The 27,699-nt window shown below is 32.8% G+C and overlaps 1 protein-coding gene across 4 annotated transcripts; it reads right to left on the bottom strand.

The window, feature by feature from the left end:
- Nucleotides 1-147: 147 nt before the first annotated feature.
- Nucleotides 148-27,112, bottom strand: LOC141682867 (uncharacterized). Of its 4 annotated transcripts, none has more exons than XM_074487556.1 (30): nucleotides 26,955-27,112; nucleotides 25,581-25,663; nucleotides 24,965-25,207; nucleotides 24,418-24,578; nucleotides 23,110-23,175; nucleotides 22,683-22,800; nucleotides 22,477-22,586; nucleotides 22,235-22,330; nucleotides 20,256-20,379; nucleotides 17,160-17,227; nucleotides 16,111-16,197; nucleotides 15,691-15,843; nucleotides 15,459-15,554; nucleotides 15,242-15,301; nucleotides 15,045-15,163; nucleotides 14,872-14,959; nucleotides 13,936-14,040; nucleotides 13,448-13,552; nucleotides 13,282-13,334; nucleotides 13,118-13,181; nucleotides 12,872-13,006; nucleotides 10,475-10,587; nucleotides 10,305-10,395; nucleotides 8,765-8,984; nucleotides 7,154-7,284; nucleotides 6,281-6,427; nucleotides 5,765-5,893; nucleotides 2,691-2,789; nucleotides 1,151-1,189; nucleotides 148-694 (listed from the first exon to the last, which is right to left on the bottom strand). In XM_074487556.1, the coding sequence occupies exons 3-30, from the start codon at nucleotides 25,203-25,205 to the stop codon at nucleotides 557-559; spliced, it is 3,156 nt and encodes a 1,051-aa protein (XP_074343657.1). In that variant the 5' UTR covers nucleotides 25,206-25,207; nucleotides 25,581-25,663; nucleotides 26,955-27,112; the 3' UTR covers nucleotides 148-556. The 4 variants fall into 4 exon arrangements, with proteins under 4 accessions (XP_074343657.1, XP_074343654.1, XP_074343656.1 ...); XM_074487553.1 differs by having other exon boundaries at nucleotides 10,305-10,398; nucleotides 26,955-27,111; XM_074487555.1 differs by having other exon boundaries at nucleotides 10,305-10,398; nucleotides 13,448-13,549; nucleotides 26,955-27,111.
- Nucleotides 27,113-27,699: the final 587 nt, after the last annotated feature.

Here is a 27,699-nt window from a genome sequence, read left to right as displayed (position 1 = left end):
TATCTTCCCCTGTTGTTTAACACTTTCTCCTGTTTAACACTTTATTAGTTTATTTATTTAGTGTTAGTATAGTTTATCATTTTAGATTTATAACAATTTACAAAATCTTAACAGAACCGACCCGTTCCTAGGAAGAAGTGGAGATGGTTGAACAACTATAATCAGCTAATGCTTCTATTTCTATTAAGAACAAATATGTTTTATATACAGTGCGAGGACTTCAGATCTACATGTTTCCAAATCTCCATTAGCTATCAAACAAGGCAATATGTATAGCAAGTACAGTAGTAACAATATCTAGCCACCATTTACTTCAACACCAAAAACGGTCCAATTAAGTAACATTGATGCAGCCATAAGTATGATCAACTCACTCTCTTTCCCTTTTTTCTCTCCAACAAATCTATGGTTGTACAAGTGCATCTAGAATCTTGCCCCGCTGTCCACGTAGCCTTCACTAGATACTCTTCTCTTGTGTCTAGTAAACAAGTAGGGGATTCAATCTCGTCAATTACACACATCCCTTGTAAATATCATTTGCCAACACAATATAGCCCTATTTGACACGAAAGTCATGCCTAAAAAGAGTCAAATTCTGGGTAAATTTATCCCTGTTCTTCGAGTCTAAGCTGCGGGTAACATCAGCCATAAGTTTGTCAAAACACAATGAAAGACGCTGATGCTGATCCACCGGCTGCAAGGAGAAAAATAAACTGCTAATGCAAGTAAAAAAGTAACTAGAGGATAAACAGAGATTAACAAGTTTTCTTGCAGGCATGCCAGTCTAAAAGTTACCTTATTACCTACATAAGAATAAAAAAAACCCCAACTAATACACTGTCTATAGGTCAAAAAGTTAGAAAGCCCAAGGGACAAAGTAAAATATTGATTAACTTGCCTTTATAAGTACGTATAGATTAAAAGAATTAAGGAAAACAATATATTATAGAGATTCGAAAACAACCTAATTCAGCAAAATAGATACATACATAGTAATAGAATAACTAGTAGTCAGCAGCTTCATGTGTTTAGAACTTGAACACTAATATTATAAAGCTATATATTTATATCAACCATACATGCATGCTCTATCCAGTATTTAACTTAATGCTATATATGTAGTAAAATGACAAGTGTTAATAAAGCTAACCTGTGTTCCCATAATCTGAACTTTCAAGTCAGTAAATATCTGCAGATAAATAGAAATTAGCATTAATCGGTATATTATCCCAGTAAAACATGACATTCTTCACAATTTAATAATTTATGCAGTCATCATATACAATGTGCAGTTTTAGGTAACATATAGAGAGTGTACAGCTCTCAAATTTAATTTCCTACTTGCTGCTTCCCATGGAGGCTAACTAAATAATGTCAGGGTGTAGCAGACACAAACACACCCTACAAGTATGTACCACGAGCACATTGGAAGATAACTTTCACAGCAAATGATTGAAAAGTCTTGTACACTAAATTATACACAAACAATAGAATTGGAATCAGATTTTCATATTCTTAGTTATATTAAAAACTTATTTCGTAACAGCTTATGATAACTTAATGAAAATGCAAGACGGGTCAAAAACCCCTGCGCTACGCCCTAAAGAAACCAATGGTCCAATACTTCTCGACACTGCCCCCAAATAATTGCATATAGCCTATAACAAAAATACACACGACCACGCTTTTATACAACGGCTGAGAGTAATCAAAAAACTAATGTTGCAATCTTCACAAGTTATTACATTAATCAAGTTGGTTATAGATATAGTTACGACTCCCTACTGAAACCACCTTTTTTTAAAAGTACGTCTCCATTATATTTTAGCAATCCAATTATTGATTAACGTAAAGGCTCTAACGAGCCTTACAGATATGCAACTCAAATCGAACAACTAAAACTGGTCGAAAAGCCATATCAGGAACAGTTCTGCCACACAGATATGAGAAATGACCAACGTAATGACCCAATTAAATGGTATCTAATCACCGTTTTCTAAATTTACAGAGTTTTCAATAAATTATGAAATGTGATTATCTCTAGCGAATTGTGATTACAAACTGATAGGCTTAGTATCATCTTTAGTTCTTCGCCAATTTATTGACTCTTTAGATCTGGATTGGCTGGAAGAAGCACTAACCATGTTAGTTTACACAAGAATATCAACCAAACTAAATTGAAGCAGCAATAACCTTACTAGTGATACTATGCCGTCAAGTTTGTTGCATTATTTCATAATCACGAGTACGAAATATATAATAAAAAATAATTCAGGTAAATATGAATCAGAGCTAGATTTGGGAATGAGAATCTTTTTTTAGAATGCTCCAGACTACTTCCAGTGAATTTGGAGTGGGCAAGAAAAAAATTCATACATAAAGATCCATAACAAATGTTAATTATTTTAACATTAATTTAGAAAAGATAAACTTTTCTTCAGAGCCAATTTTAATATCTATAACCCATAACTGCAGTTGAATTTTAATTTCGTATATTTCTTAAACACAAGACGTGTATTTTAGCTAGATGCCTTGTTACACTGTAGTTTAGAAGATGCAGAATATTTCCGATCATGATTTACATATTCTTAAGTGCTTTAACTTTTAGATTTTCAGAGCCATTTAAAACATCATTTCATCGTATACAAAGCAAATGCAATTTTAAAAAGAAAATTAATATTAAATATTACCTGTTCACTAATAAGTATTAAGCTGAGCATTGGTCTGCTAAGGCTCCATTGGTTGTTGCAATCCTCAAATAAAACAATCTCGAACAGAGCTCTAAGTATCTGTATGAATAAAAGCATTTCTTATTAATTATTGGTTTTCTGATGACAATTCAAACTACCAAGATTGACTCAGATAAAATATTATTTAGTGCAAGCAACCAAATATGCAGCTGGTTTAAGAATATTAAATTTCCAGATTGAGGAGTGTCGTCAGTCCAATAGCAAATTAGAAATGTCATTCATATAAAATATAATAGGACTCCGTTTGAGTAAACATACATGTCAAGAACTCAGAGATATTTAAAAGTTACTGCTAGCCCTCAAGTTATAATAAACATGTCCTGACTAATTTACTGATCCGTATTTGCTGTCCTGTTATAATAAACATGTCAGGACTGATTTACTGATCCATATTTATCATAAATATGTGCTCTCCTGACTCCTGTTAGGGACCTAGAACATATACGATTTCATTAAAAATCAAATTCATTTAATAATCAGGATCGGTCATTCCTAATATTACCTATAGACTTGCTTTTTTCACCTAAGTTGAGATCATACTTGTCAAAGAACAATTAAGTTAGACTAATCTTAATATTTTTATGAGTATATACAAACTGTATCTTGTAATTGGGCTTGCCCCAAAAAGAAGAGCAGTATCAGAGATGAGATGAGAGGGGAATTTGTGAGTTAATTTGAGTTAATTAGCACTAACATTGGTTAATTAGGGGAAGAGCATTACGTTCAGTATTACGCATGTACCTGTATTCTAAATTTTTGGCAGAATAGTAGGGTATCGTTTCAAACTACTGTGACATGATCATCTATTTCTACTGTACAAGACTAAGTATATAAAACAGTGGTTGCGGTCGCAACTTTTGAGTTATCAAAACTGGAAATGTCATCAGTCCAATGGCAAACTAGAAATGTCATTCATATAAAATATAATAGGACTCCGTTTGAGTAAACATACATGTCAAGAACTCGGAGATATTTAAAAGTTACTTCTAGCCCTCAAGTTATAATAAACATGTCAGGACTAGTTTACTGATCCGTATTTGCTGTCCTGTTATAATAAACATGTCAGGACTGATTTACTGATCCATATTTATCATAAAATATGTGCTCTCCTGACTCCTGTTAGGGACTTAGAACATATACGATTTCATTAAAAATCAAATTCATTTAATAATCAGGATCGGTCATTCCTAATATTACCTATACACTTGCTTTTTTCACCTAAGTTGAGATCATACTTGTCAAAGAACAATTAAGTTGGACTAATCTTAATATTTTTATGAGTATATACATACTGTATCTTGTAATTGGGCTTACCCCAAAATGAAGAGCAGTTTCAGAGATAAGAGGGGAATTTGTGAGTTAATTATTGGTTAATTAGGGGAAGAGCATTACGTTCAGTATTATGCATGTACCTGTATTCTAAATTTTTGGCAGAATAGTAGGGTATCGTTTCAAACTACTGTGACATGATCATCTATTTCTACTGTACAAGACTAAGTATATATAACAGGGGTTGCGGTCGCAACTTTTGTAATGCTCTAAAACATGTTAGTTCTCAGCTTTGTCATGCTTTTCAAGACGCATGTTTCCAACTACTTTTTGCATCATTTTGACAACAATTTCTTGTGTCCGCTTTATCATTCCAAAGATGTAACACTGTGGAGTCTACTTAATTATTTTTCTAGGCTTATTGGGTAATTTCTCTGATGGCGTATACAACATGTAAATCATCATAAGCGCCAAGTAAGTTCTATCCTTGGGGAAAAATCATTGGGTGGGGCAGTGAAACCTTTAGTGAGGGTACTAGGGATAGTGGATAATTTTCATTCAGTTTTCTCCCATGTGAGAGTTTTAAACTTCACATTACCATCCACATAAAATAAGTTGTAAAGTGGAAAGAAGCAAAAAAAACACAAAAAAAGAGATAATTAAAGGAAATTGAATTGAAAATTGAATGAGAAAACCTAAACTTTGAACTTGGCAGAAGACTAACAGAATTGCAATTTCTTAAAAACCTTTCATAGTCCTTTTGCATGATTAAACTCTGACTAATAGGAAACTATAGCCACAATTATATACTAGTACATTGGGATACAGTGCAATAAGATCCAATCTATACTATACTATTATAAGCAGAACACCCTCTATTTGGTAGTTGCTCGGTACAGTTGTTTGGTACGATAAATAACAACCGTCAGATCTAAAGTCAGAAAAATGAGAACCATTGGATACAATAATAAAATATTATTATATTAATATTTAAACTGCTCTCATGAATTCAGGGTTCGAACCCCGTCAACAGCTTATTATATTTAAACTTTTATATTCTTTATTTAAACAATATATTTTATTATATTATTTATTTTCAGTCAAGTCTCAAATTATTATAAAACATATATTGTTATAATTTATTATATTCTTCGATTTATTTTTCAACTATTGAAAATTATATTATAAAATATATTATTAAAAACTATCGAATGTTAAAAACAATCCGTACATCGCACGGGTTATAGGCTAGTATATATTATTAGTGCAAGGTAGTTATCGTCATATGCTCGTAAGCAGGTCCTACAAAGCTATAAAAACAGATATTTAATGTAAAAACAAAAAAGGATATTAACGTATATACACTAATTACAACTAACCAAAAGACATTCAATGACAATATTGCAATATACTTATACATATGCATGCACTTTTAAACATAAATACAAGTTACCAATTAATAGAATAACAATATAATAATATTTCTAAATATAATATTAAATAAAATTAAACAAAATTTAATGAAAGAACAAAAACCTATATAAATAACAAAATTTGAAAATAAAACAAAAAAAGGATATAAGCTAGTTTTCACTACTATTGCCAACTTCGATATGAGAACAATTTGTAGCAACAGGGTAGGCACTTAGTTCTCTATAGCAGAAAGAAATAATCATATTTTCTTCCACATAATTATAAGTTACAGAACAAACTATAGACTCAAATTCCAGGGCATTATGACTTACTTCGGGTAACAAACTCGGACATTCTGCTATATGTCGAGCAAGCATGACTGCAGCAGGCAAAGTGGGTGCGTCTCCCATGGTGATGTTGTTAAAATAATAAGCAGCCAGATTATCTATTGCAGATGCACACTGATACCAAAGAGTAATATAAGTTGGGCTTTCATAAGTATGATTCAAAAAGAAAATTCCCTCTACGATAGATGGTGACCCAGTTTGGCTTTTGAAATAAATTAGTATAATCATTTATACAACAAAAATAATTTCAGGAAACAACAAATCTATGATTTTCTTTATGTAGTTTACGGTGTTTATGTTTGTATTAACTAGAATTAACTGAATTGGTATTATTTGAGTTAGCAAATTAAATTAATGGCAATGCACAATGTAACAGATCTAGTATAATAAGTTATGTGTATAAGTTTGACTGCAGAGTGGTAGAAAAATGTATAGACAGATGGCCGTTAAACATGAAGTGGAGGAGAATGAAGATAACTCGGGCACCAGCAAGAGACATACCTGTGTTGAAATACTGGAATCCAGACCCTTCAGCCCAGATTCTAGTGAACCAATAATATGCATGAACGTGTTTGTCTCCACTTTCAGTACAAATTCGATATGATTGCTGAAGAGAACCTCCAGGAATGCGAAGTATGCTTTTGTTAGCTGCAAGTTATAACACTTCACTTAGATTTAAGTCATCAGCTGCAAACAAGACATTAAGTGTTTTTTCTACAAGCACTAGTTTGACATTTCAGTTTTTCAATGGCAGAAATCAGAATGTAAAGTACATTCAGATCCCGGTCATACAATTACTCGAGTAAGAGGGAAACACCTGTTGCCTATGACAGATTGACATTTGATATGCTGAATAATTTTAAGGAATGGATTCACCACGGTGTAGCTTGCTATCATTGTTACTATAGAAATCATTAAATCCAGTATATTAACTTTCCGCTGAACATTATGAACATGTTACTGGATGACTCTATCTTGTATTCTTTCACTGGATTATGCTCAAAGCTACTCTTCAATTTTATATACTAGTTTCGGAATTCCCAAAATAATATATATCGACCTGATGACCTCTACTAGTTTCAGTTATGACTTTCTTTCTCGCATCTTCAAATGTGTTGACAGACCTAGAGAACTAATATACAGAAAACCCCTAGAGGTCATGCTGCATAATTATTACTAGGGTTCACTGGTCTTCAATAGTTCTAGGACAGGATATAGCTTTTATGCAAGAGTCCATGTAAAGAAAGAACTACAATCCATGGCATATTAATATTAAACAGACTATAAAATGAGTACATCAAGACGATCCAGAACAAGAAAATGGAGCCACAACTAAAATATTGCAGTACAAGTTGCTACTGAGATTCAACATACCTTCCTATATGCTAAAATATCTGCCAATGGAACTGAAAGAGTCATCTTCAGAGCAATGTCAAGTGCATCAGCAAGTGCTCTGTCACCATATAGTTCAAACACACCGAAGTTGACATAATTTCCCGCAAGAGCTGCCATTATTGTAAAAAGCAAAGGCCAACTTTAGCAAACAAAAGATGTATTTCTTTTCACCATCTCTTTGAAGTTTTTTATTGTTAAATGCAATTACATCATACATGTACGCTGAAAACTGACAGTGTTATCCATCCATTAATTCATAAAAGCTATATGAAGCAAATAAAAAAAAAATGGCCCTTGTACACAAAGATGTAACACATGTTCAAATACGGCAACGTAAAAATATCAATAATAATTTCAATCTTTGGTGTATGCAATGACGTATCAACCAAGTATCAATAATAATTTCAATCTTTGGACCAAAATAGACAAACCTGAACCTAAGTGAATATATCTTTAAAGTTTGATTCTTATCATATAATTTTTCCAAACAAGCTAAAGGGTAATTGTTAATCTTTTAAAATTCATATATTGGCTATCTAAAGTATGTTATGATTTTGGAAGAGTTGATCATCTAAGATGGCATCAAAGACAAATTTAGAAGAGGTCTTGTGTTTATGCCATCCTACCCTTATTGAATAAGGATGAGAAGGATTGTAAGATGGCATCAAAGACAAATTTAGAAGAGGTCTTGTGTTTATGACATCCTACCCTTATTGAATAAGGATGAGAAGGATTGTTACATGCATATGATCCATTTAGTGGTTATTCCAACAGCTTAAGGTATTAGAAGAGATGGTCAATCGGTCTTTAACATGTATTATGCGGCCAAGAGTAATATGAGTGTCATTAGAATCCAATGAAACTTTAAAAAATGTAGCAATACGGAGAAGTACTTTTGTCATTCACATCACAGTATATTTTTAATATAATCAAAAAATGAGAGTGAGTGCCAAACAGAGAATTAGAATATTAGTTTGCTTTAATTTAATGTTATTATTTAGATATAGTGTGCTTTGTAATTAATAATTATTTAATTTATTAGGAACATTCTAGATTATAGATTATAGTAGTAGAATAAAATAAAGGATTTGTTTCCTTAATCAGTTATGGTAGTTTATTTATTAAAGTATCTAGTTTACAGAAAATTACTTGGCATCCAAGTAATAGTTATGTATATAACCTCAGGTAAGTTCTCATTATAAAATAGAATTGATTGATTATTGAATTGAGAATTGTTTCTCTGTTGTTATAGGTTGCGATCCTAACAAACCTCTCTTCCGCGGTTGAGAAATCCTAGGCGTAGTGATTCTTCTTAGGTTGAATCACCTTAGGCGTGGGTTTTCTGCGGTTAATCCACATTTATCTATCCTTCTAGTTGTTTTTAATAACTCCTGCATCAATGAGTGGGACTATGTTGTATAGTGATTGCTACAAAACAATTGGTATTACAAATTTTTTGATTAAGACACTGCATCGATTTTATGCTACATCTTTGAACTTCAGAAATTTTACCGTGTTTGAACAACTTCACTGAATATGGTAGACCTACCATCCATGGAACTAACAGGTAAAAAAGTGGTTTATTTATACCTCTTGAGAGAATAGTCAAAGATATCCAAATTCCCTTGTACTTGAAAGCATAAATATCGGCAACATTAGGAAAGGACAGTATTCTTGAACCATATGCAACAAGTAATTTGCTAACTTCTCGGAAAAGAAGTATGCCATTAGGTGAAGAGGAGTCAAATGTCAAACGCTGAGCTTTATTTAACACAAACTCAGCCATAAATTTAAGTAACGGGGTTGAAACCTGCAAGAATTGGTAACATTATGATGTCTATACATGATGATAAGAAGTCAAATTGCAAGATAAAGCACAAATCCCAATTGTGAAATAGAGGCCATTTGAATCACGGGATTTAAACCCGGTTAATGGGAATGAGGATGTAAATTCAATACAAAAATGTATTAGAATCATATTCCCATTCCCAAACCAGATTAAAATTCCATGATGCAGACAGCCACAGAGATCAGATATGGGCACTAGTTTATTTAGCAACAAGCATGAAAGTAGTATTCACTTCTTCAACACTCTACCCGAACCACCACCACTCCACCTTCCTCTCCCAGAAATGAAAAATTAGGGAAGAATTGGGGGCAGAGATATGTTGACTCCCTTTAGAGCCTAGACTAAAAGACAGTTCCCTCAACCTCTTTGGTCGTGGGAAATGGTTATAAAATTATAGGGAATAAACTATTCCAAGTCTCTAGTCTAAACGCTTAAATATATATTTACTCAAAAAATTAAATGACCTGATAATTATTCAAAATAATGTTGACATTTTAGGAAAGTTGGACAAAAAACATTTGCAACAGATATACAATTAAAGGTCACCAGTGCATGGTTGTCATGTCGGTCGACTAGTCGCGACTGGTCGACTAAGCGGTGATTGGATGTCGACTCAACATGTCGACTAGCTGAATGTCGATATTTCGGTCGCCTGGTCAGTCGACTAGTCGAGCTGCTCAGTGTATATATTTTTTCTGCACAAATTTTTTTACATGCTGCACTACCACATCACATCACAGTTGTATCAGACAATTGTTATTGATTAATTGTTACATATTTCACATGATTGCAAGTACTTTTCTTTGTTGTACTAAATTGTTAGATGATTGTAAGTACTTTTTTTGTTGTCATTTGTTAGATCTTCTAGTTTTTTCATCATTCTCTCCAAGTGTTGGATTCTTAATTCCTTAGAATCTGAAATAAAACATTGTGGAATGAGTTGAAACTTAAAACCTAGAACTTAGAAATCTAAAATACATAAAATATATACATTTGTGTGTGTATATATATGTATATTGAATTTTTAATTTATAATAATAAATTATTTTTTTGTCGACTAGTCGACGACTAGCAGGAGGTCCATCGACTCGCTCGCCTCGACTCATCTACATGACAACCATGCACCAGTGTACATGTTCATATATTAGTTTTACCTACAAAACCAATACAGACACAACTCGGTTTAAAAGAAATGGTCACTTGTATCCTACAGCCATTAGATATAACAAAAATAGAAGTTGCATCTTCTTACAAGAAAAAGTAATAAATTGTGGCACTTACCTCTGGTGTATCTGCCCAATGTGAGATACCTTTTAGCAGAACTGTCATGTGCTTGGGATATAACCAGTCAAACAGAAGCCCATAATTTCTCCTACTGAAAGTGTGAAATTTTAAAGCAAGCGTCATATGAAAAGTCAACATATGACGCTATATGTAATGTTGTTACCAACCTATTGGTAGCCATTGCAATCCCTCTAAGGTCTCTCATAACTCCAATTAAGGCATATTTCACGGCATCGGATCGAAACATTGCATCAGGAGTTGACTCTAGGCTCATAAATACCTAAAGCACTCCCAACCAAATAACAAACAAATTAAAAAACCCACTAACACTATAAACTGAGATTCTCCATCAAACAACAAAACAGAATAAATAAAAACTGTCATGTACCACACATATAAAGTTAATAGAGAAAAACCATTGTGCATAATGTAGCAACTCTTCTCTAGTATGGCACCTATGTAAACATCACTGCACGTTTAGTTACCTTAAATAGAAAAACATATTTGTTGCTAATCATTACTTTACGACTACAGGTAACTAGCTTACATCTCGTGTGATGCATGGTTTGCTGTAATATTTATAATTTTGATAAAATTCTAATGCAAATAATAAACTGGAGCTTTATATCTAACAATATAAATGTTAAATTTTAATATATTGTGGCCAGAATTTAAGCCTTAAACCTCTAGTATCATTCAAATTATTTAAATATAGAATATTTTAAGTATTAGATCTAATGGTTCTCAGTCTAACAATATAAAATGTTTAATTTTAACGACACTACCAACTACAAAATATCCTAACTTTGCTTATAATATATTAGTGTAGATGCACTTGTTGCTTAAAATTTAATGAATTGTATGTAAGTTTTTATTAATAGTTATGTATCTATTTAAATAATTTAATCAAAGATGTATAACTTAAAGTTGTAAAAATATTAAAAATGGAAAATGTAAAGAAAAAACTAGAAATTATACGAGTGAGGGTCAAATTGATATTTAGTCAAATCACAAAATCACAACAGTTCACTGAAAAGTATCATACACCTACTTAAAATTCAACTAATTAGTAAGACTCGCGTCCAAATAGGTTCATTCTAATTGAGAAGTGAAATTTGACTTAAAAGTCATGAATCCAAAGTACATCTAGTTTGCATTACTGCTCAACAAGTTAATAAATCAAAATTCACTAGTATAGAGTCAGACGTGTTGGTTGTCAAAATGTACTGATTTTACTACTAAATACAAAATTGCACTGATTTTACTACTAAATACAAAATTGCATTTTCCCGGGGAAGGAAAAGGGGCTGATGACAATTGAACATTCAGGTTGTTAATAGCGGTGAAAGTAGTTGCCTACAACTGAGCTACTCCCTAAACCCAAAGTTTAAGCTTAAGCTTTTTCAAATAATAAAAGAACTAGGTAACACCGTAACAGATATAGGTTTAAATTCAAAATGAGAAGCAAACAAAAGCATTAGAGAAACTGATGTAGGACAATTGGTTGTGTGTCTCGATGTCGCGCACATGATAGATCGCAAGAAGCAACGTCATAACAAAACAAATGCATGATCATGCTGAGGACTACATAATTACGTTTAAATAAGACACCATGGCCGTAGCAACTCTTGAGCATGCTGATGAGGACTACATGATTATGCCAAAACAGGAAAACATCACAGCAACAACGATGGTAGTAGTAGATACTATGCATGATCCCGCTACTATTATTAAATATTTGCTTTTAATTATAATTTTTTTTATTCTATTTTAGGGTTTTATATACCAACTTAAACAATATTATGATGTAACAGATGACAATCTTTTAATAAATTAAAACCCCAAATAGCTTTCTCTTTTTTCTTGTGCATTCAAAAATTCTTCCTTGACTTGTGGATTCAAGGGCCTCGTTTGTTTCGTCAATTTTGTGGTTATGTTGGAACTTGAACTTCCCTATAACGGAGTTAAAACTACAGGTTCCGAGGTAATTAAAATATCTGCGTTTGGTTTATTGTTGCTAATTGATTACACACGCACACGCCGGGAGTCAAACTCCTGACCTCCCGCAAGGGGCTACAAAAGCTCAACCACCGCACCAACACCTTTTATTTTGAATTTAACATTAGTATTTTGACTTGGTAGTTTTTATGCAGCGTCTGTTTATCTATTTATGTAGCTATGATGATATTTAGCTGATTATCAGGTCCAAAAATTCCATTTTGTTTTGTTTCTTTGTAGTTTGTACCAGTAATAAGATAGTAGTAATTACTGATACTTCGAACTACTAATTTCTTTTATATATTCTTGAAATGTTCATCGCCATCAATAGTTCAGAACAATATTCACCACCAAGCGAGCTCTTTTTCTTAATCGATTTCATTATGTTGTTTGGTTAAGAAACTTAAGTAAGTTGTTATAGTATAAGCCACAAACCTACAACAACAAATAAGCAAATGACTCAAAAAAATTGTATCCAGGAAGTAGTTTAGGTTAAACCTTTTATGTCAACACATAATACAGATTCACTCAAAATACCAAACGAGGGAAAGGACAGGAGATGTTACCCGTAAAAATGGTTCCATTGAAGATTTAAATTTTACAGCACTGTCTTCCGTGAATATTAACCACCCGATTGTGTAAAAGAAAGTTGTTCTACTGCGGGAGCATTTATACTCTACCAAGAAGGGGAAGTGCTCACTCTGCAAATTAAATTAGTATAAAACCTCTTCAAGAATGGGTACACGACAATCTAAAATGACCCTGAAATCAGAATATTTTTTTGTTGAAAGAGTAAGAAGATGAGAAATTACAGTATGATTTGCAATAATAAATTTCACAGTATCCAACTTCAGAAGCAGTTTCCCAGTCATATATCTGCAATAAAAGTGACTGTAAAACAAGTTGCAGATAACACATCTCAAAGCTTCACGACAGATATGTGTGTGTGTGTGTTTCTGTGTGTTTGTTAACTAACCCAGATGCCAATTCAAAGAACAGACTCAAGGTGTGATCAATTACATCCTCACTCTGCATGTGAACAAATCGACATACGAAATTAAAATTCAGCACTTCACTAATAGCAAGTATAAGGCCCATGACCCTATTAAAAAACTGTATAGAAGCAAAAACAGAAGCGCCACCTCTGTATAGCACTTGAGGTTTGTTGCAATTTTTCTGATGATCACATTGAGTAATAAAAGATGATCATGAAGTCCAAGAAGCTCGGACAATCGGGCATATAGCTGCTGCAACAAGAGGAGATTTATTTAATGTGCACAAATATAATGAAAGACCTTTCCGTAGCAAGAGGTACAAGGAAGCAGAGGAGAGCTTGGAGAACAGGAAATACATCAGGAGGTATAGAAAGAGTTGAAGACAAATATTAAAGAACATAAATAGTGCCCAGCTTTCAATTCATTTGTCAATTCGAACAACACATTTTCAGACTGAGACATACTTATAATATAATAGCTTGCCATAGAAGAACAAAGCTGAACCTATGGTCCTATACACAATCTTTTTTCCTACACCATAAGGACCGAAGAGAATACTAGAGTATTCTACTGACACTACTATTTCCCTTGCTTGACATACAACATCATTGCAAGAATACGTACACATGTCGTACCTTGGACGAATGCATGGCCTGATCACCGACATAAGACTTTCTAAAATGCTGGAAAAAAGTTAAAATTGCACGATCAAGTCTCTGCTTGCTCAATTCACCATATCTCTGTACCAAAATCACATATGTAATATGCAATATCATAAGCTTTTAGAAAAAAATTGTGAGCAGATTATTCAAACAAAATTACAAGCACAAAACCAAATAATCTTCTTTTTTATGTCTAATAACCAGATAACAAAAAAAAGATACGCAAACTCCTACAAAAAACAATCTGAAATTATAACAAAAAGCTTGATGCTCTAAAGAATAAAAACGATATCCAATGAGATATACTAGGAAACACTGAAATAGGCCTTGAAAACTGCAAAGATCACAATCTAAATCTTTTTTCACGATAATGTTTTGAGCAACAATACCACTACTTGATTTCTAATCTTTTTGTAGTTGGCAAGGGAGACTTTTTTCATATAAAGAATGTAAAACTGAGGGTATAAAAGTTATTTGATCCTTGAATGAAATGGCACACCACTATGATCAATCCTTCAAATATTTATTCGCACTGCATTCCCAGCTTTATCTTCTCTTATAGTTCACTTTGCAATAGTTACAAGCATACGGAATCATTAACATAATGCACTGCTTTCCCACTCTCTCTTCATTCTATTACAGATTTTCACGCAGTGGTAGGAATTTGTCATAATTCACCCATAAACTTTAAGCTGGTAACTTGCTAATTTTAAAGGCCCCTTGAACAGAGGCTATTATCAATATACTTTAATCAGGCAATTCACATTGATAGCCAACACGATGACCATTATTATCTTTATTTTTCAAAAGAAGTTAAGAAGTGGCATCAAATAGAAAAATCAATATTCATATCATATTATTAGGCATCCATTAGTCCACAGAAAAGAAGCTGTTTTCGCTCTAGCCTACCAGACTGTGTAACCCACTATCAGCGGCACTGATCAAGCGCAAAACTCGAGATGAAAGTTCTGCATCAATTACTTCTTGGGACTCGGTACTGCATGACCACAAATACCGACTGTTAAACACTTACGTGACGAAAATGACAGTCCCCCACATAAAAAAGAGGCTGAGCAACTCACCCACAACCAGTACACTGTTTAATTTTTAGAATGGAAGCAATAATGTGGACAATCCAGGTAAGTTTAGCTTCAATCACGGACAGCTCATTCGGATCCGCAGACGGTAGTTTTGCACTTTCCTATTGATGGCCATGATAAATTATATGTATAATTAATAGATAACAAGTACTTCCTAACATAAAAAAAAATTAGTATACCGAATACATATGCAGAATAGGCTCCACAACTTTGATAATGTAAAAGCTGCTGCTTTCATACTGCCAGTTGGAAGAGAGAAAATAGTTATTCAACATTAAAATTTAACAAACTTCCAAGTTCCGAGTAAAGAACAATTGTGCAAAACCAGGAGTTCAATATTAAATTCATTATACTTTTCTTTCTAATCATCACGTATATCATAGATGTGCATTATACCTGAAATCGGCAAAGGTAAGGGAAGCAATCGAGTTGATCTTGAAGAAGCTCCACATTGTCCAGGGGATTCTCAGATGGGTCATGCGGGAACCCCGCCTATACAAGTGTGAAAGAAATTACATGTATGGAATAAAAATAAATGCAAATATATAAATGTATGTGTGCACATGCACACAGTACAATTAATTGGACTATTCTGGAATAAACTCCTGAGAAAGTAATGTCCATTCACCTGGACAGAATCAAATCTTGATGTAATGAAACCTTCAATGATTTTGGGCACAAATTCATCAAGCAGACTGGGCGCATCACCCTTCAGATATGGCACAGAAGTCACCAACCTTGACCAAAGACCTAGAAGGTAGTAGACACTGCTGCTGGCCCACTAAAATATCACATGACAAGGAATTGAATCAGCAAATGACAAAATGGGTGGGAAGCAATGGTTTAGAAAGATTGCATTTCTTCTTGTGCACTAAAAATGGCTTATATAATTTCCAAAAAAGATAAACAAAGAGGTCAAGTAACTTGTCTTTAATTCTGAGTTCTAGATATAATATATATATAGCTATGTGTGTGTGTGTTAGTGTAGTACAAAATAGAATCAAGTGAATAACTTAATATACATTTGTTACTGAGACATGGAACTGACCTGCCAGGAGTGCAAGGATTTCAGTGTGAATTCTGCAACTAACTGTATCCAATCACTATAGCCCTCTACATTAACAAGCTCTGACAACTGAAAATTAAATAAAGAGTCTAAACATCAGGCCGACAATGATATTAGATAAAATTATAACCCATAATATAACTGGATAACTGCCATCTTGTTAAAATAGAAAGGAAACAAAAAAAATATCGCGTAAGATCAATGGCATCTGTTTTTGAGTCTTTTTATAACAGTAGTTTATTTATGACGATATCAATTTTGCACTTGCATTCTGCAACTTCACCATTTAAGGAAAGAGCAAAACTACATATTAACAAAAAAAACCTTTAACACACGAAGGCGCAACGGAAATGGTCTTAGGTCAAGGTCCACGTTTAGAATATATATATATATATACACATATGAATATATGATATAGGTGTTAAGTATCAGGGGAAGTTAACAGGATTAGAAGTTCTAGAGTAGGCTTTGGCAGCGCAGCAGTAATGTTGGGTGCTACTGGTCCTATCTCATAGGGTGAGGACTTCCCTACACTGAATAATCAGCACCGTTCCCCTCCCACAACAGTGGATTCCTAATAATGAAACATTGTGTAACAATAAATCTCGAGTATGGAGTTTTTAATGATTTGAATGGCTCGTGAGTAACTCAGTAGACATATACTAACCAATAAAACAAAAACAAACACTACATAATTAAGCACATTAAATCAGTACTTGATTTAAACAAGTATTTATATACCATTCAACATCTTAAAATAAATTAATCTACGCCTGTGGGGGCAATTATAGTAAAAGAACCTACTTTAGATAGTTAAAATAGTAAAAAATGAAAAAACTGTAAAAGTGGAATGTTGTTTTTAACTGATGATATATATATAGTCCATTAATAACATTACATATCTCACTATCACATCTGCACAAAAAATGTCACAATTCGACATCTACTCGTAAACCTGCAAGGGAGTTTGTGTGTGTGCAGGCTCACCATATCACATTTGAGTAGTCTAGAAGAAAAGAAGACCAATATACCTGATAATTTACTCTGAAGCGCCCTAAAAGACGACAATACTCATGGTAATTTTCATGATCTGCAAGACCTAATTTCCAAATCAAAAACATATTTTGCGGTAAGTAGTGCAATTGAAAGAATAGTGGAAAGAAGAATGAACTCATAATAATTACTGCCAACGTCGATTTAAAGATGAAGTGATATTAACTCGTGTCCATTTTTCCAAATAAGTTAAGCCAATATTTTTGCTTAATGGAACAAATTTTTTGCAGCTTCCATTAGTAACCATGTAATGTTACATGGCATACTCACAAAAAGAAGTAGATCAAAAGACATCAATCGACCAAGTTCCACGACTCAAATACTTCAAAGTTATTTACTTCTGAATAAAGACCAGAGATTTGAATAAGGGCATGAAGTGACAAAAGAGATGTGGAGAATATAGTAGCAATAAGACATAACAGAGGAGAATCTGAATGGAAGAGATAGCTGACCCAGGCCTTGATGATCCAGAACAGCAAGAGAGAAGAGGGAGGAGAGGCGAGAGACAGGGAGGCACAGGGATCATGGTTTTGTGATACATAGAAGACGATACTGACTTGTTTTTGGTTGTTTTTTTGGTTTCTAAGGGAGTCCTATAACATAAAGTCGCAAGTATCATTACTATAAATTTGTGTGAATTTTGCTTCTACAGCTTACTTTTTAGCCAATTTGGGACTTGCACGAAAACCGCAACAGTTTGACTCTCAAACTAGGAAGCACCGACACCGATACGGCGACACGGGACACGGGAATACGTCAATTATCGAAGTATCCTGGATACGGGACACGGCAAAAAAAAGAAGTAATAAAATATAAAAAATATAAGATTTGTATATGTCAAATATTGAACAACTTCATTCATAATAATAATAGAGTTTCCTTCATAATATTCATTTATAATATTGATAAACTAGTGGAAGATCTATTCTACATTTTCATTCAAATGATCATCTATAAAATAACAGCACCTATACGTGTTATATATATATATAGATAGATGTATGTATATATTTGATTGTATAAAGATAGGGTTCTGTGTTCAGATGAAAGATGAAGAGGGGGGGTTATAAAAGAGAGACACACAAAATTAGGGTTAATATAAGATGGGTTGGGCTTTTAAAAAAAGATTTTGGGCTTCTTAAAGATGATTTTGGGCTTTTCTTATGGGCTAAGTCGGTGGGCCGTGTCGGTCGCGTGTCGGTTGCCTTTTTCTGTTGACACGCCACATGGCGTGTCGGACACGTATTCAGCCGTGTCGGGCGCGTGTCGCCGTTTCGGCCGTGTCCGACACGGGTACGGCGCCCTTTTTGAAGTGTCTGTGCTTCCTAGCTCTCAAACCATACCTATGTTTAGTCATTCACTTTCAATCACATTCCCTATTGTTCAATAAGAACAAAGATTAGATGCTAGACTTACTAGAAGTTAAATGTGGAGGAATAAAGGTCTTCAAAGTCCAAGATTTTTAACTTACTAGTTCATAATGCCTCAAGATTTTCTAGAAAAAAGAAGTGGAATGGTATCATTATGTTATAACTCGGGGAAAGTATTATTCAGTATCTAGTAAAAAGGAGTATACATAGGTCGAAATACAGGACATATGCTGATGATTTTTAGCTCTTAGTTCATTTTCTTTATGAACTGAGTAGAGTGTAGAACATGTACTGCCCTCTTTTACACTGTTTCGTTTTTAATGGAGAATGCAAGTAAAACCACATAAGATCTTGCTACATGCATTGATTAATATTTTCCTTATTCAACGTGGGAAGATAAAGCATATGATTGCTACATATAGGAAGGTTTGAATATTTTGACATTTTTTGTATATAGTATAATATTAAGGATATTATCTGTAATATGTTTTTGCTAGTTGACTGGACAGAGAATTAATATATAGTTTATTCTTTTGATTCATATTATTATCAGAAACAAAGTACTTCTGTTGATAATTATGGTAGTAGATCAGTATTTGGATGTATATTGGGAGCATCTACCTAGTACCTTTAATTTTGGAGTTACCAATTTATTAATATTAAGAACTGATTAACAAGAAGCACATTCTAAAGAGAGCTCAACTGTCCTTCTACATTCTTCATAGTCATGAATTATTATTATTTTAATTACTACTTTGTCATCTTAAGTACCCTTGGTTCATCATCTTTAAACACTCCGATTATCCTAATTTCTAACATTCACCGGGAAGCCAATATTTAAAAAAAATTCTTCCTGTCTTCTATGACTGCCAAATAGTGGGCGTAGAGGATTTTCAGTGAGCGATTCACCTACTGTACCTTTTCAAAAATACCTTATTATTATCTAAATTTTCGTGTTCCTGTTTTGTCTTTCATCTGAACAGTATATGAACTCTAGATTTGTTTCTCAAAATAAAATTTAAAGATGATGCTTGCCATCATAGTTACTGTTCACCGGATCTTTAATTCACAGGATCATGTGCCGCCATTCACGCATTTATGAGATATTCTTTTGCTACCTTGAAATATTTTTATAAAAATAAAGAACTATTATTTTTTGCTATTTCCAAGACCGCCTTGAATTTTAGTTTTTACTTTCAAATTTAAAAATTATAAGGAATTTAGGTGAAAATATATATTTAAGCATAAATGTGACCTCTTGCACCATGGAATGTGTATATCGAAGTTTGTTACGAAGATATGATACTGTGTTAGACGAATCTATTTGAACATTGAAGTTTGTTACCAAGATATGATACTGTGTTAGACTATATAACTGTAACAAGAAACTATTTTATCTTTAATGAAACTGACAAGTGTGAGTGGAGACATCAATATCGTGTTGAACTGGAAAGAGCTCAAGGGAGAAGGAGTCGTAAGTACATCAAAATACATCCCTTTTCAGGATTAAGTATGGAAAGGGCCAGAAAAAAAGAAGAGATTGATACTAATAGATCTTCTTTGTCTAGATTATCTTTTTCTTTGTTGTCTAGATTATCAGAAGCAATTCATACATAATTCAACAAAAAATCACATACAACTCCAATAACAATGGTAGATTAAAAATATATGAGTTACGAGCACCAAATTTAGAGTCCAAAATACCTTGCCCTGTTTGTAAAACTTCCTTGGTTCCAGTCATCAGATGAGCCAAGAACTTCGAGCGTGCAGCATCATTGGTAAACAAGGAGCGTCTAACAGATGCTAATCTCACCAAACACTCCAATGCCTGTTCCAAGCAGGAAAACAAATTTAAGTGAAAACAATAAGAAAAAAAACTGATGACAATAAATATGTTGTTATTATATATAGAAAGGGAAGGATATGCATTAGAAGAATATAAAGAGGAACAGGCCAAACATGTAACTGGCCAATCAATATCAACCACAAAAAAAATTGAAATGACCACTGTACGAATCTAGTTATGTAACTGGCCAATCATCACAAATTCACAATAAACAACACTGGAAATTAGGTAAAAGATAACACACAGCTTCAAATCATTTGCCTACTTAGATTCTACTAATACCATGAAATCACTTTTCTCTCATTTGCAACGAAAGTGATGTTTCAAATTTAAAAAGAAACAAACTTAACTTGCAAAGGGCATTAATTTTATAAAGATAAAGGAAAAAAAGAATACAAAGCAAAGGAGGAACAGTTAATTAGAATTGATCCATCAAAAAAAATTAACAAATGGCAAACAGATATCAACTTGAATGCAGTTCAGATCTGGTACATAAAGAGATATAGGACAAGCTACATCCCAACAACCTTCGCTTTTTGGCTGTATACTGGAGTACTAAGGAAATCTTTTACAATATAAATGGAGGAAATCTTTGTATATAAAGATATCTTAATCTAAAACAAGCCTTTTTCCTAAAGAATTTTTAGGTGTAACTTATATTTGACAACCCAATATGAAGTTAAATGGTATGAAATTAAACAAACCAATACTCTAGTTGCCTGATTTAGCATTAATATTCTGGCATATAAGAAACATTTTTAAGAAATAGTGCTAGAATGCGGATTGCAAACCTACAAAAAGGATTTGTAAATAATGATATAGATATAGTAGAGTGCATGACAAAACCCTTGTACAGATCTAACCATATGCTAGAAATTATGCCAAGAGAGCATTGTCTATTCTAATTTTACTAGTTCTAGATTGTTCATTGTATCAGATACAGCATATTATACAGATTGCAGAACCGTTAAAACTTTTGCAAGATAAATGAATTCAAAAAAAAATAGTAATGTATTAAGTGGTGTAACATATTGTTTTATTAGAAATTTATTGGTAAGAAAAAGCTGATTAAGTGTGTGAGAATCCGATATTAAGTTCAAGAACTGCGTGAACAGTAAACAAAACATGGATTAATGAGTAATTCTTCATCAATTGGAGCAAGACAATAAGTTTATAGGAGTATTTAAGTATTTGGTAAGAATATAAGTTCCTGTCGGAATATACAATAGATAAGATCCTTAATAAGATCTGAGTGTATGGAACAAACCAGGATAAAAGAATATCGATTTTATTTTGGCACGTCTTTTCTAATACATTGGCAGTTTATTTGTTTATCAAAGCAGCTGTAGTAGGCTATGCATGGACACTTAAATCGGGATTTACTAACTATATGCAATGATAAACAAATAATCCCGATTTGCACTCTGTTAATAACTATAGCTGCTCTATAAGAATTTTTCACAAATAATCAATACTCTTCCTCTCTTATGAACTTTGTTACGCCAAATCTTCATACTCCACGAAGCACTAAAAACCTTGTAGAAGAATTATACTACTAAATCCTTGTATAAATCGGTGTGACTTTATGAACCAAAAAGTAATTACCTTCTCTTAGAAGTCAAAAGATACTTATTAACATTATTGAGTATTTTATGAACAACAAATAATTTAGATAGTTCGAAACTAAATATAGTAGTGTTATAAGATACTATTAAAGCCAAACATGATCTTCACAAGACTATATAAACAGCCAAAACATATACAGAAATAAGCATGTTACACAGTGTCATTTCACATGTGTAACTAAAAAATTAATTTAAAAATGACATCAAGTGACCTCTTTAGATAGAGGAGGCTTCGTAATTCCATAGTAGTCGAAAAAAATCTGCAGGGTTTCAGGATCCTCTAATACTGGTTTCCAAGCAGTTGGAATCTGCAAAGCCAATAGAGGTATTGGTTTTTGTTCAGAAAAAAAAGTGCTATGAACTGAGTTAAAAAAATTAAAAAAAAAAAAGCAGCCAAAAAAATATTACAGAATTATGCACCTGAAGAAGATATTTAATAAATACCAGAGGTTACCTGTACTGTACCGAACTCTTCTGCACTTTCATCAATTGTAGTTCCAACAAAATCAAAAGACAGACATTTGAGCGAAAGAGAGAGTGCTAACTCTTGCAAGCGACTCACAGCTGCATGTCACAGACAAGAAATTGTAAAAAGATACAGTAACAATGTACGGCAATCAGATGGGGATGCCATTGCTAAAATGCAACATGGCACATTACCATCACTTTTCAGTTGGCGCAGCGAGGTTAGAGATATTTGGAAAATCTGGAAGAGAGATTGATCCCTAAAGGAGCATGCAACTCTTCGATGATGTGTAGTAGCCAACCCTGGATTCGGCTGAAAGTTCACATTCACAAATTTCTGAGAATAACATTTACCAACAAACAGACAAAGATTGAATCTGGATATTAAACATATAAGGTGCCTAAAATAATATAAAAAAGAAGTAGAACAAGTCATTGCAGTTCATCTTTTACACAAGGTTTTTTCGAAAGCTCTAACAACGATTCTCCTCATATGGTTTAATGTCAGGTAAAGTGGCACTACCTACGATAAAAAAATGAGGGATAGGGAAAACCTTTGGACAGGATAAAGATATAGTTATTCTCCACTCAAGGAAAAAATAGGAAGGAGTTTACAACAGACCTGATTCATCTCGGAAACAAGCTGATTCAATATCTTTAATCCTATCGCATAGTGATCAGATGTTGCCTGGTTAAGAAACATATAAAATATGAGCTCATTAAGCATTATCACTCTAGAGTTTCAGCAACGAAGTCTAAACTCAGATTGATGTTTTAAAAATGACTGAATCCATAAAAGCCAAATTTTATGTTCTTTACTTATAATACATCTCTCATTATATAGAAGCAAATATATATACAAAAAAATAAAGTACACTTCATATTTATTCTAGAATTACAGAATGCTAGTTGAAAAGGGTAACCTATATGCAAAAAATTAATGATATTTCTAGACTGGATTTGAACATCTTGTCATGAAAGATGTTTACTAGCACAGTAATGGTTGTACCCCAGAGGTATCCACCCTTGTCCTACGTGGGCGGTGGGAGGTTGAGGGTTCAATCCTCCACTCCATCTAAAATATTCAATTACACTAAAATAATATGTATAATTATCAGAAAAATGGATACATTAATCCAGGCCAATTTACTAAAGAGATTTCATAAATGGCTAATAAAGGAATACACATGCAGTATATATACTTCTCCATCTAAACATAGCTATTAATATTAGCCTTTTACTTTGAACATCTGTAATGTACTTGGAACGGTTGCCCCAGAGGTATCCACCCTTGTCCTACGTGGGCGGTGGGAGGTTGAGGGTTCAGGCCTCCACTCCATCTAAAATATTCAATTACACTAAAATAATATGTACAATTATCAGAAAAATGGATACATTAATCCAGGCCAATTTACTAAAGAGATCTCATAAATGGCTAATAAAGGAATACACATACGGTATATGTACTTCTCCATCTAAACATAGCTATTAGTATTAGCCTTTTACTTGGAATATCTGTAATGTGACAGGCTTCTAACTTTAATGGATCAATACAAAATAAAACTTGGAGATTACCTAGTCAGATAAAAGATACCAAGATTGTTCTACAATTACGGTTACTGATATCATTTTTAATTAGTATCTAGTACTTATCTTGATAAAACATTCTAGATTACTTCAAACCGAGACTTAAACATATCACACCAGATAGTGTGCCAAGTGTTACTGCCTTTCGAATGTCAAATTCCAAACGCCCTTAATACACAATGGAGATAAATTTTCTACCTTTATACAGTTCAAACACTTCATAACAATTTAAACAACATATAAGACTTGGAAAGGTTTATGAAAATTAGAGTCAAATGTAAAAAACACACTTTATGAACTTATACAATCAAACTTAGAGATAGATATTATTTGAAAAACTTGCCTGGCTCAAAAAATTCATAGACTCCTTGACAACGTCTCTGAATCTATCATCATCTAACCAACCATACTTTGTAACTCGGCATAACAGTTGGATCAGAGATGCAGTTACAAATGACTGTAACTCAGGACCTCTACTGGCCAGATAGTTGATAACATAGTTTCCTTAAAGACAGCATCAAACAGTTATTTTCAAGTTCCTATATATAATATACAAGGGAACATGGAATGTAAACCAGACGCATCTCAATCCTCTGTATTTTAGTTACAAAAATGATAGTAATTCAGGACATCTACTGAAAAGATAGCTGATGATGTAGCTCGTAAAAGAAGGCATATAAAAAAGTAACTCTAGAAAATGTATAATTAGAAGGTAATCTAAGTTTTCAATTTAGGATTTACATATATACATTTTAAATATGTGTACGAGTCATTTTCAAACTTCGAAATATTTCTAAAACTAGCCAGATAAACCAAAACACTGATAAACAGTTAAACATGATATGTTTTATCAAATTGCCAAACACATAAAAGATCAGATCAATATTTACTTATATCAAGGCGGAGTTGTACGGAGAGACTCTGTTCTGTCACTTGCTTCAGCAAACTGGAACTAGCAAGCATCAATGCGTAAGGAGTCGATGAATTGTCTAATATGTACTGGCACTGTGAAATGTAGTCTGTGTTTGAAGAAAAACATTTCAAAGTATTTTCGGCATGAGCTCGTTCAGCTGAGTTTTGTGAATTGTATAGCCTCTCACACAAGGCTTCTAGTTGCGCTAAGCTTTCCATTTCTGAAAAAACAAGATGAATTCTAAAAGAGTTAAGGTGATCGAGAACCACTAGTTTCCCGTGGAAGTTAACAACATTAATTTTGAAAAGAAAAAAAAAGTATGTATGTATCCACGATACTTTGAACAAATATATAACCATATAAAAAATTATATGTTTATGTACACAATGCACAAACAAGAGTATACACACAAATTGAAGCAACAACCTTCATTTCAAGATTAAATAATTTAATAATGAGACGGGTATATGCACAAAAGGGAGACAGAAGACTAATTAATAATTAACAATTTTACATAGTTACAATACAAGGTATTCCCTTCATTCCTGAATGTTTCTCTATTACATATAGGTTGGTCAAAAAGTAACAATTACATAAACACATTAACTCCGAAGAAAGGAACCCAACGCTAGTCAGCAGTATCCCCTTGCTATATGTGATACAACCTTAACCAAACCTGACCAAAAAATAGAAAAGAACTGGGTTAACAAACGACTATTTCCTTGGAACACTTTTATTCTAGAACATATCTTCAGCCATCATATGTAGGACATGACCATTCTGAAACCTTGTAATGTTTTAAAATAAGCATTGATGAGTATTCATCTTAACTAGTGAGGATCTAATAGATATATGACTGGATGAGTTCAACGTTAATCGTGCAAAGCATATCAGACATTTATATAATTTACAACTAACAAAAAAATGGAACCAAATAACCCAGTTTCTATTCAGTTGTGTACAGATACATGTGCTCGTGATTAAATGAGAAGTCTTTTGTCTTGAACGTGCAAACATGTCAGATGTTCATATAATTCTAACCCTTAAAATAATGCATATATGGAATCAGATCTCATGAATTAAAAAATGTTTCCGGATATAGACAGCATACATATATATAACAAATGTAAGCGGACAGGGTTGGCAAGAAGACGGATAGAAGAATGCCAAAATGACAAGTGATTCGTACAAGAACATAACAACTTTCCTTACATTTTTAAAACTAAAATTAATACATCCATGGAACCAGATCACCTTCATTACAATTGATATTAAAGCATGCTTAAATGTCAAATGTTCTTTATTAATTGTGTTAATCAAATCAGATTTTCATACTACTGTCAGACTAAATCAATACATGCACAAAATCATATCAACTCCATTAAAGTTTTTATCCACTAATTTACAAATAATATCTACGTGATATATGACAAGTGTTCTGCATTGATTGAGCATAGCATATCAAATTTTTATAAACAGTACAACTAAAATTTACAAATGCATGTAATCAGATCACCTCTATTACAGTTAATCTAATTGATTATACACAACACACACACACACATGTAGATAATAGATGACAAGTGTTCAGCATTCATCCTGCTAAACAAATTAGATTATCATTTTATCGTAAAACCGAACAACAGATACCGAATCAGATCACCTTCATTAGAAATTCTATCCAGCACTACACATAGACATAGTTGAATAACAAATGATAAGTGTTTTACCAAACGATAAGCAGAGAATATATCAAGCACGTTTGGCCAATCAAATTGATAAAAAGAACTCAAACTCAAAAAACACCGAAACAAAATCCAATCGAATCTACTTAATGTCTCACAGAGATAAAGCAACTAAATTCGAGTATAAGTAAACTGAAAATGCAAACAAAACGAATTAATTCAACGGATTAAAAAACAAATGAAATTGAAAATAAAGTCAAAGAAGGAAGAGAGAAGACTGACCGGAAGATCGGAGAAGAAATGGATGGTATCGCGGCGTGAGATTAGCAGCGCAAAGTTTATACTTCTCTCCTTTCTCTCTCTCTATCTCTCCCCTCTTCGCTGTATATTGGCCTGTTGCTTACCTTTATATATTTTCTGTTCTGGACTTGTCTTGCCCCGTGCTTTCCACTGCTTCGGCAAATTTTATTTTTTGAAATTTTGTTTTCTAATCGTAATCATTTTAGCCAATACTAGATACTAGATTGTAATAACTCGTGCTAGTTGTACTCCAAAATTAACATATATATTTATTTATTTATATATATATGCCCACGATATCTATATAATATTTTACATTAAGATAAAATAATACAATTTTGAAACAAAGATTTATACGATATAATTCTTTTTATATAAATATAATATAAATTTTAATAAATGTATTTAAAACTAATTTAGTTAAATTTTTATCATATTTATTTTGTGTGAAAAGTTTTATTATAAATGTGATGTAATAAGGGGTGTATTGAACTGGGATTTTAAAAAAAAAAAATTCATTCATGAAATCTAGGTGTATTTAACTGGGATTTTAATATCATAAAAATGGGTTAAATAATAATATGAATCTTGTACAAATATAAAATAGATACTAAACCTATAACAAATTGATAGAAATTAAATTTAAAAATTTCATCCAAACCTAAATAAAATGAAAAAACTACCAAAATACCTCTTTTTAGATGTCATTTTACCCAAAATACTCATT

Source organism: Apium graveolens, chromosome 9 (genome assembly GCF_009905375.1).
Source record: "Apium graveolens cultivar Ventura chromosome 9, ASM990537v1, whole genome shotgun sequence".
NCBI lineage: Eukaryota > Viridiplantae > Streptophyta > Magnoliopsida > Apiales > Apiaceae > Apium > Apium graveolens.
Note: the sequence above shows the minus strand (reverse complement) of the source record. Positions and strands in the feature narration are given on the sequence as shown.

What these genes read in the sequence shown, in the direction of transcription:
- LOC141682867 (XM_074487553.1), bottom strand. Translation starts at nt 25,205, where the DNA reads ATGGAAAGCTTAGCGCAACTAGAAGCCTTGTGTGAGAGGCTATACAAT. An exon ending in AAACAGTGTACTGGTTGTGG is followed by an intron (nt 14,960 to 15,044) that starts GTGAGTTGCTCA and finishes GTGGTCATGCAG; the next exon opens with TACCGAGTCCCAAGAAGTAA. An exon ending in ACCTCAAGTGCTATACAGAG is followed by an intron (nt 13,335 to 13,447) that starts GTGGCGCTTCTG and finishes GTTCACATGCAG; the next exon opens with AGTGAGGATGTAATTGATCA.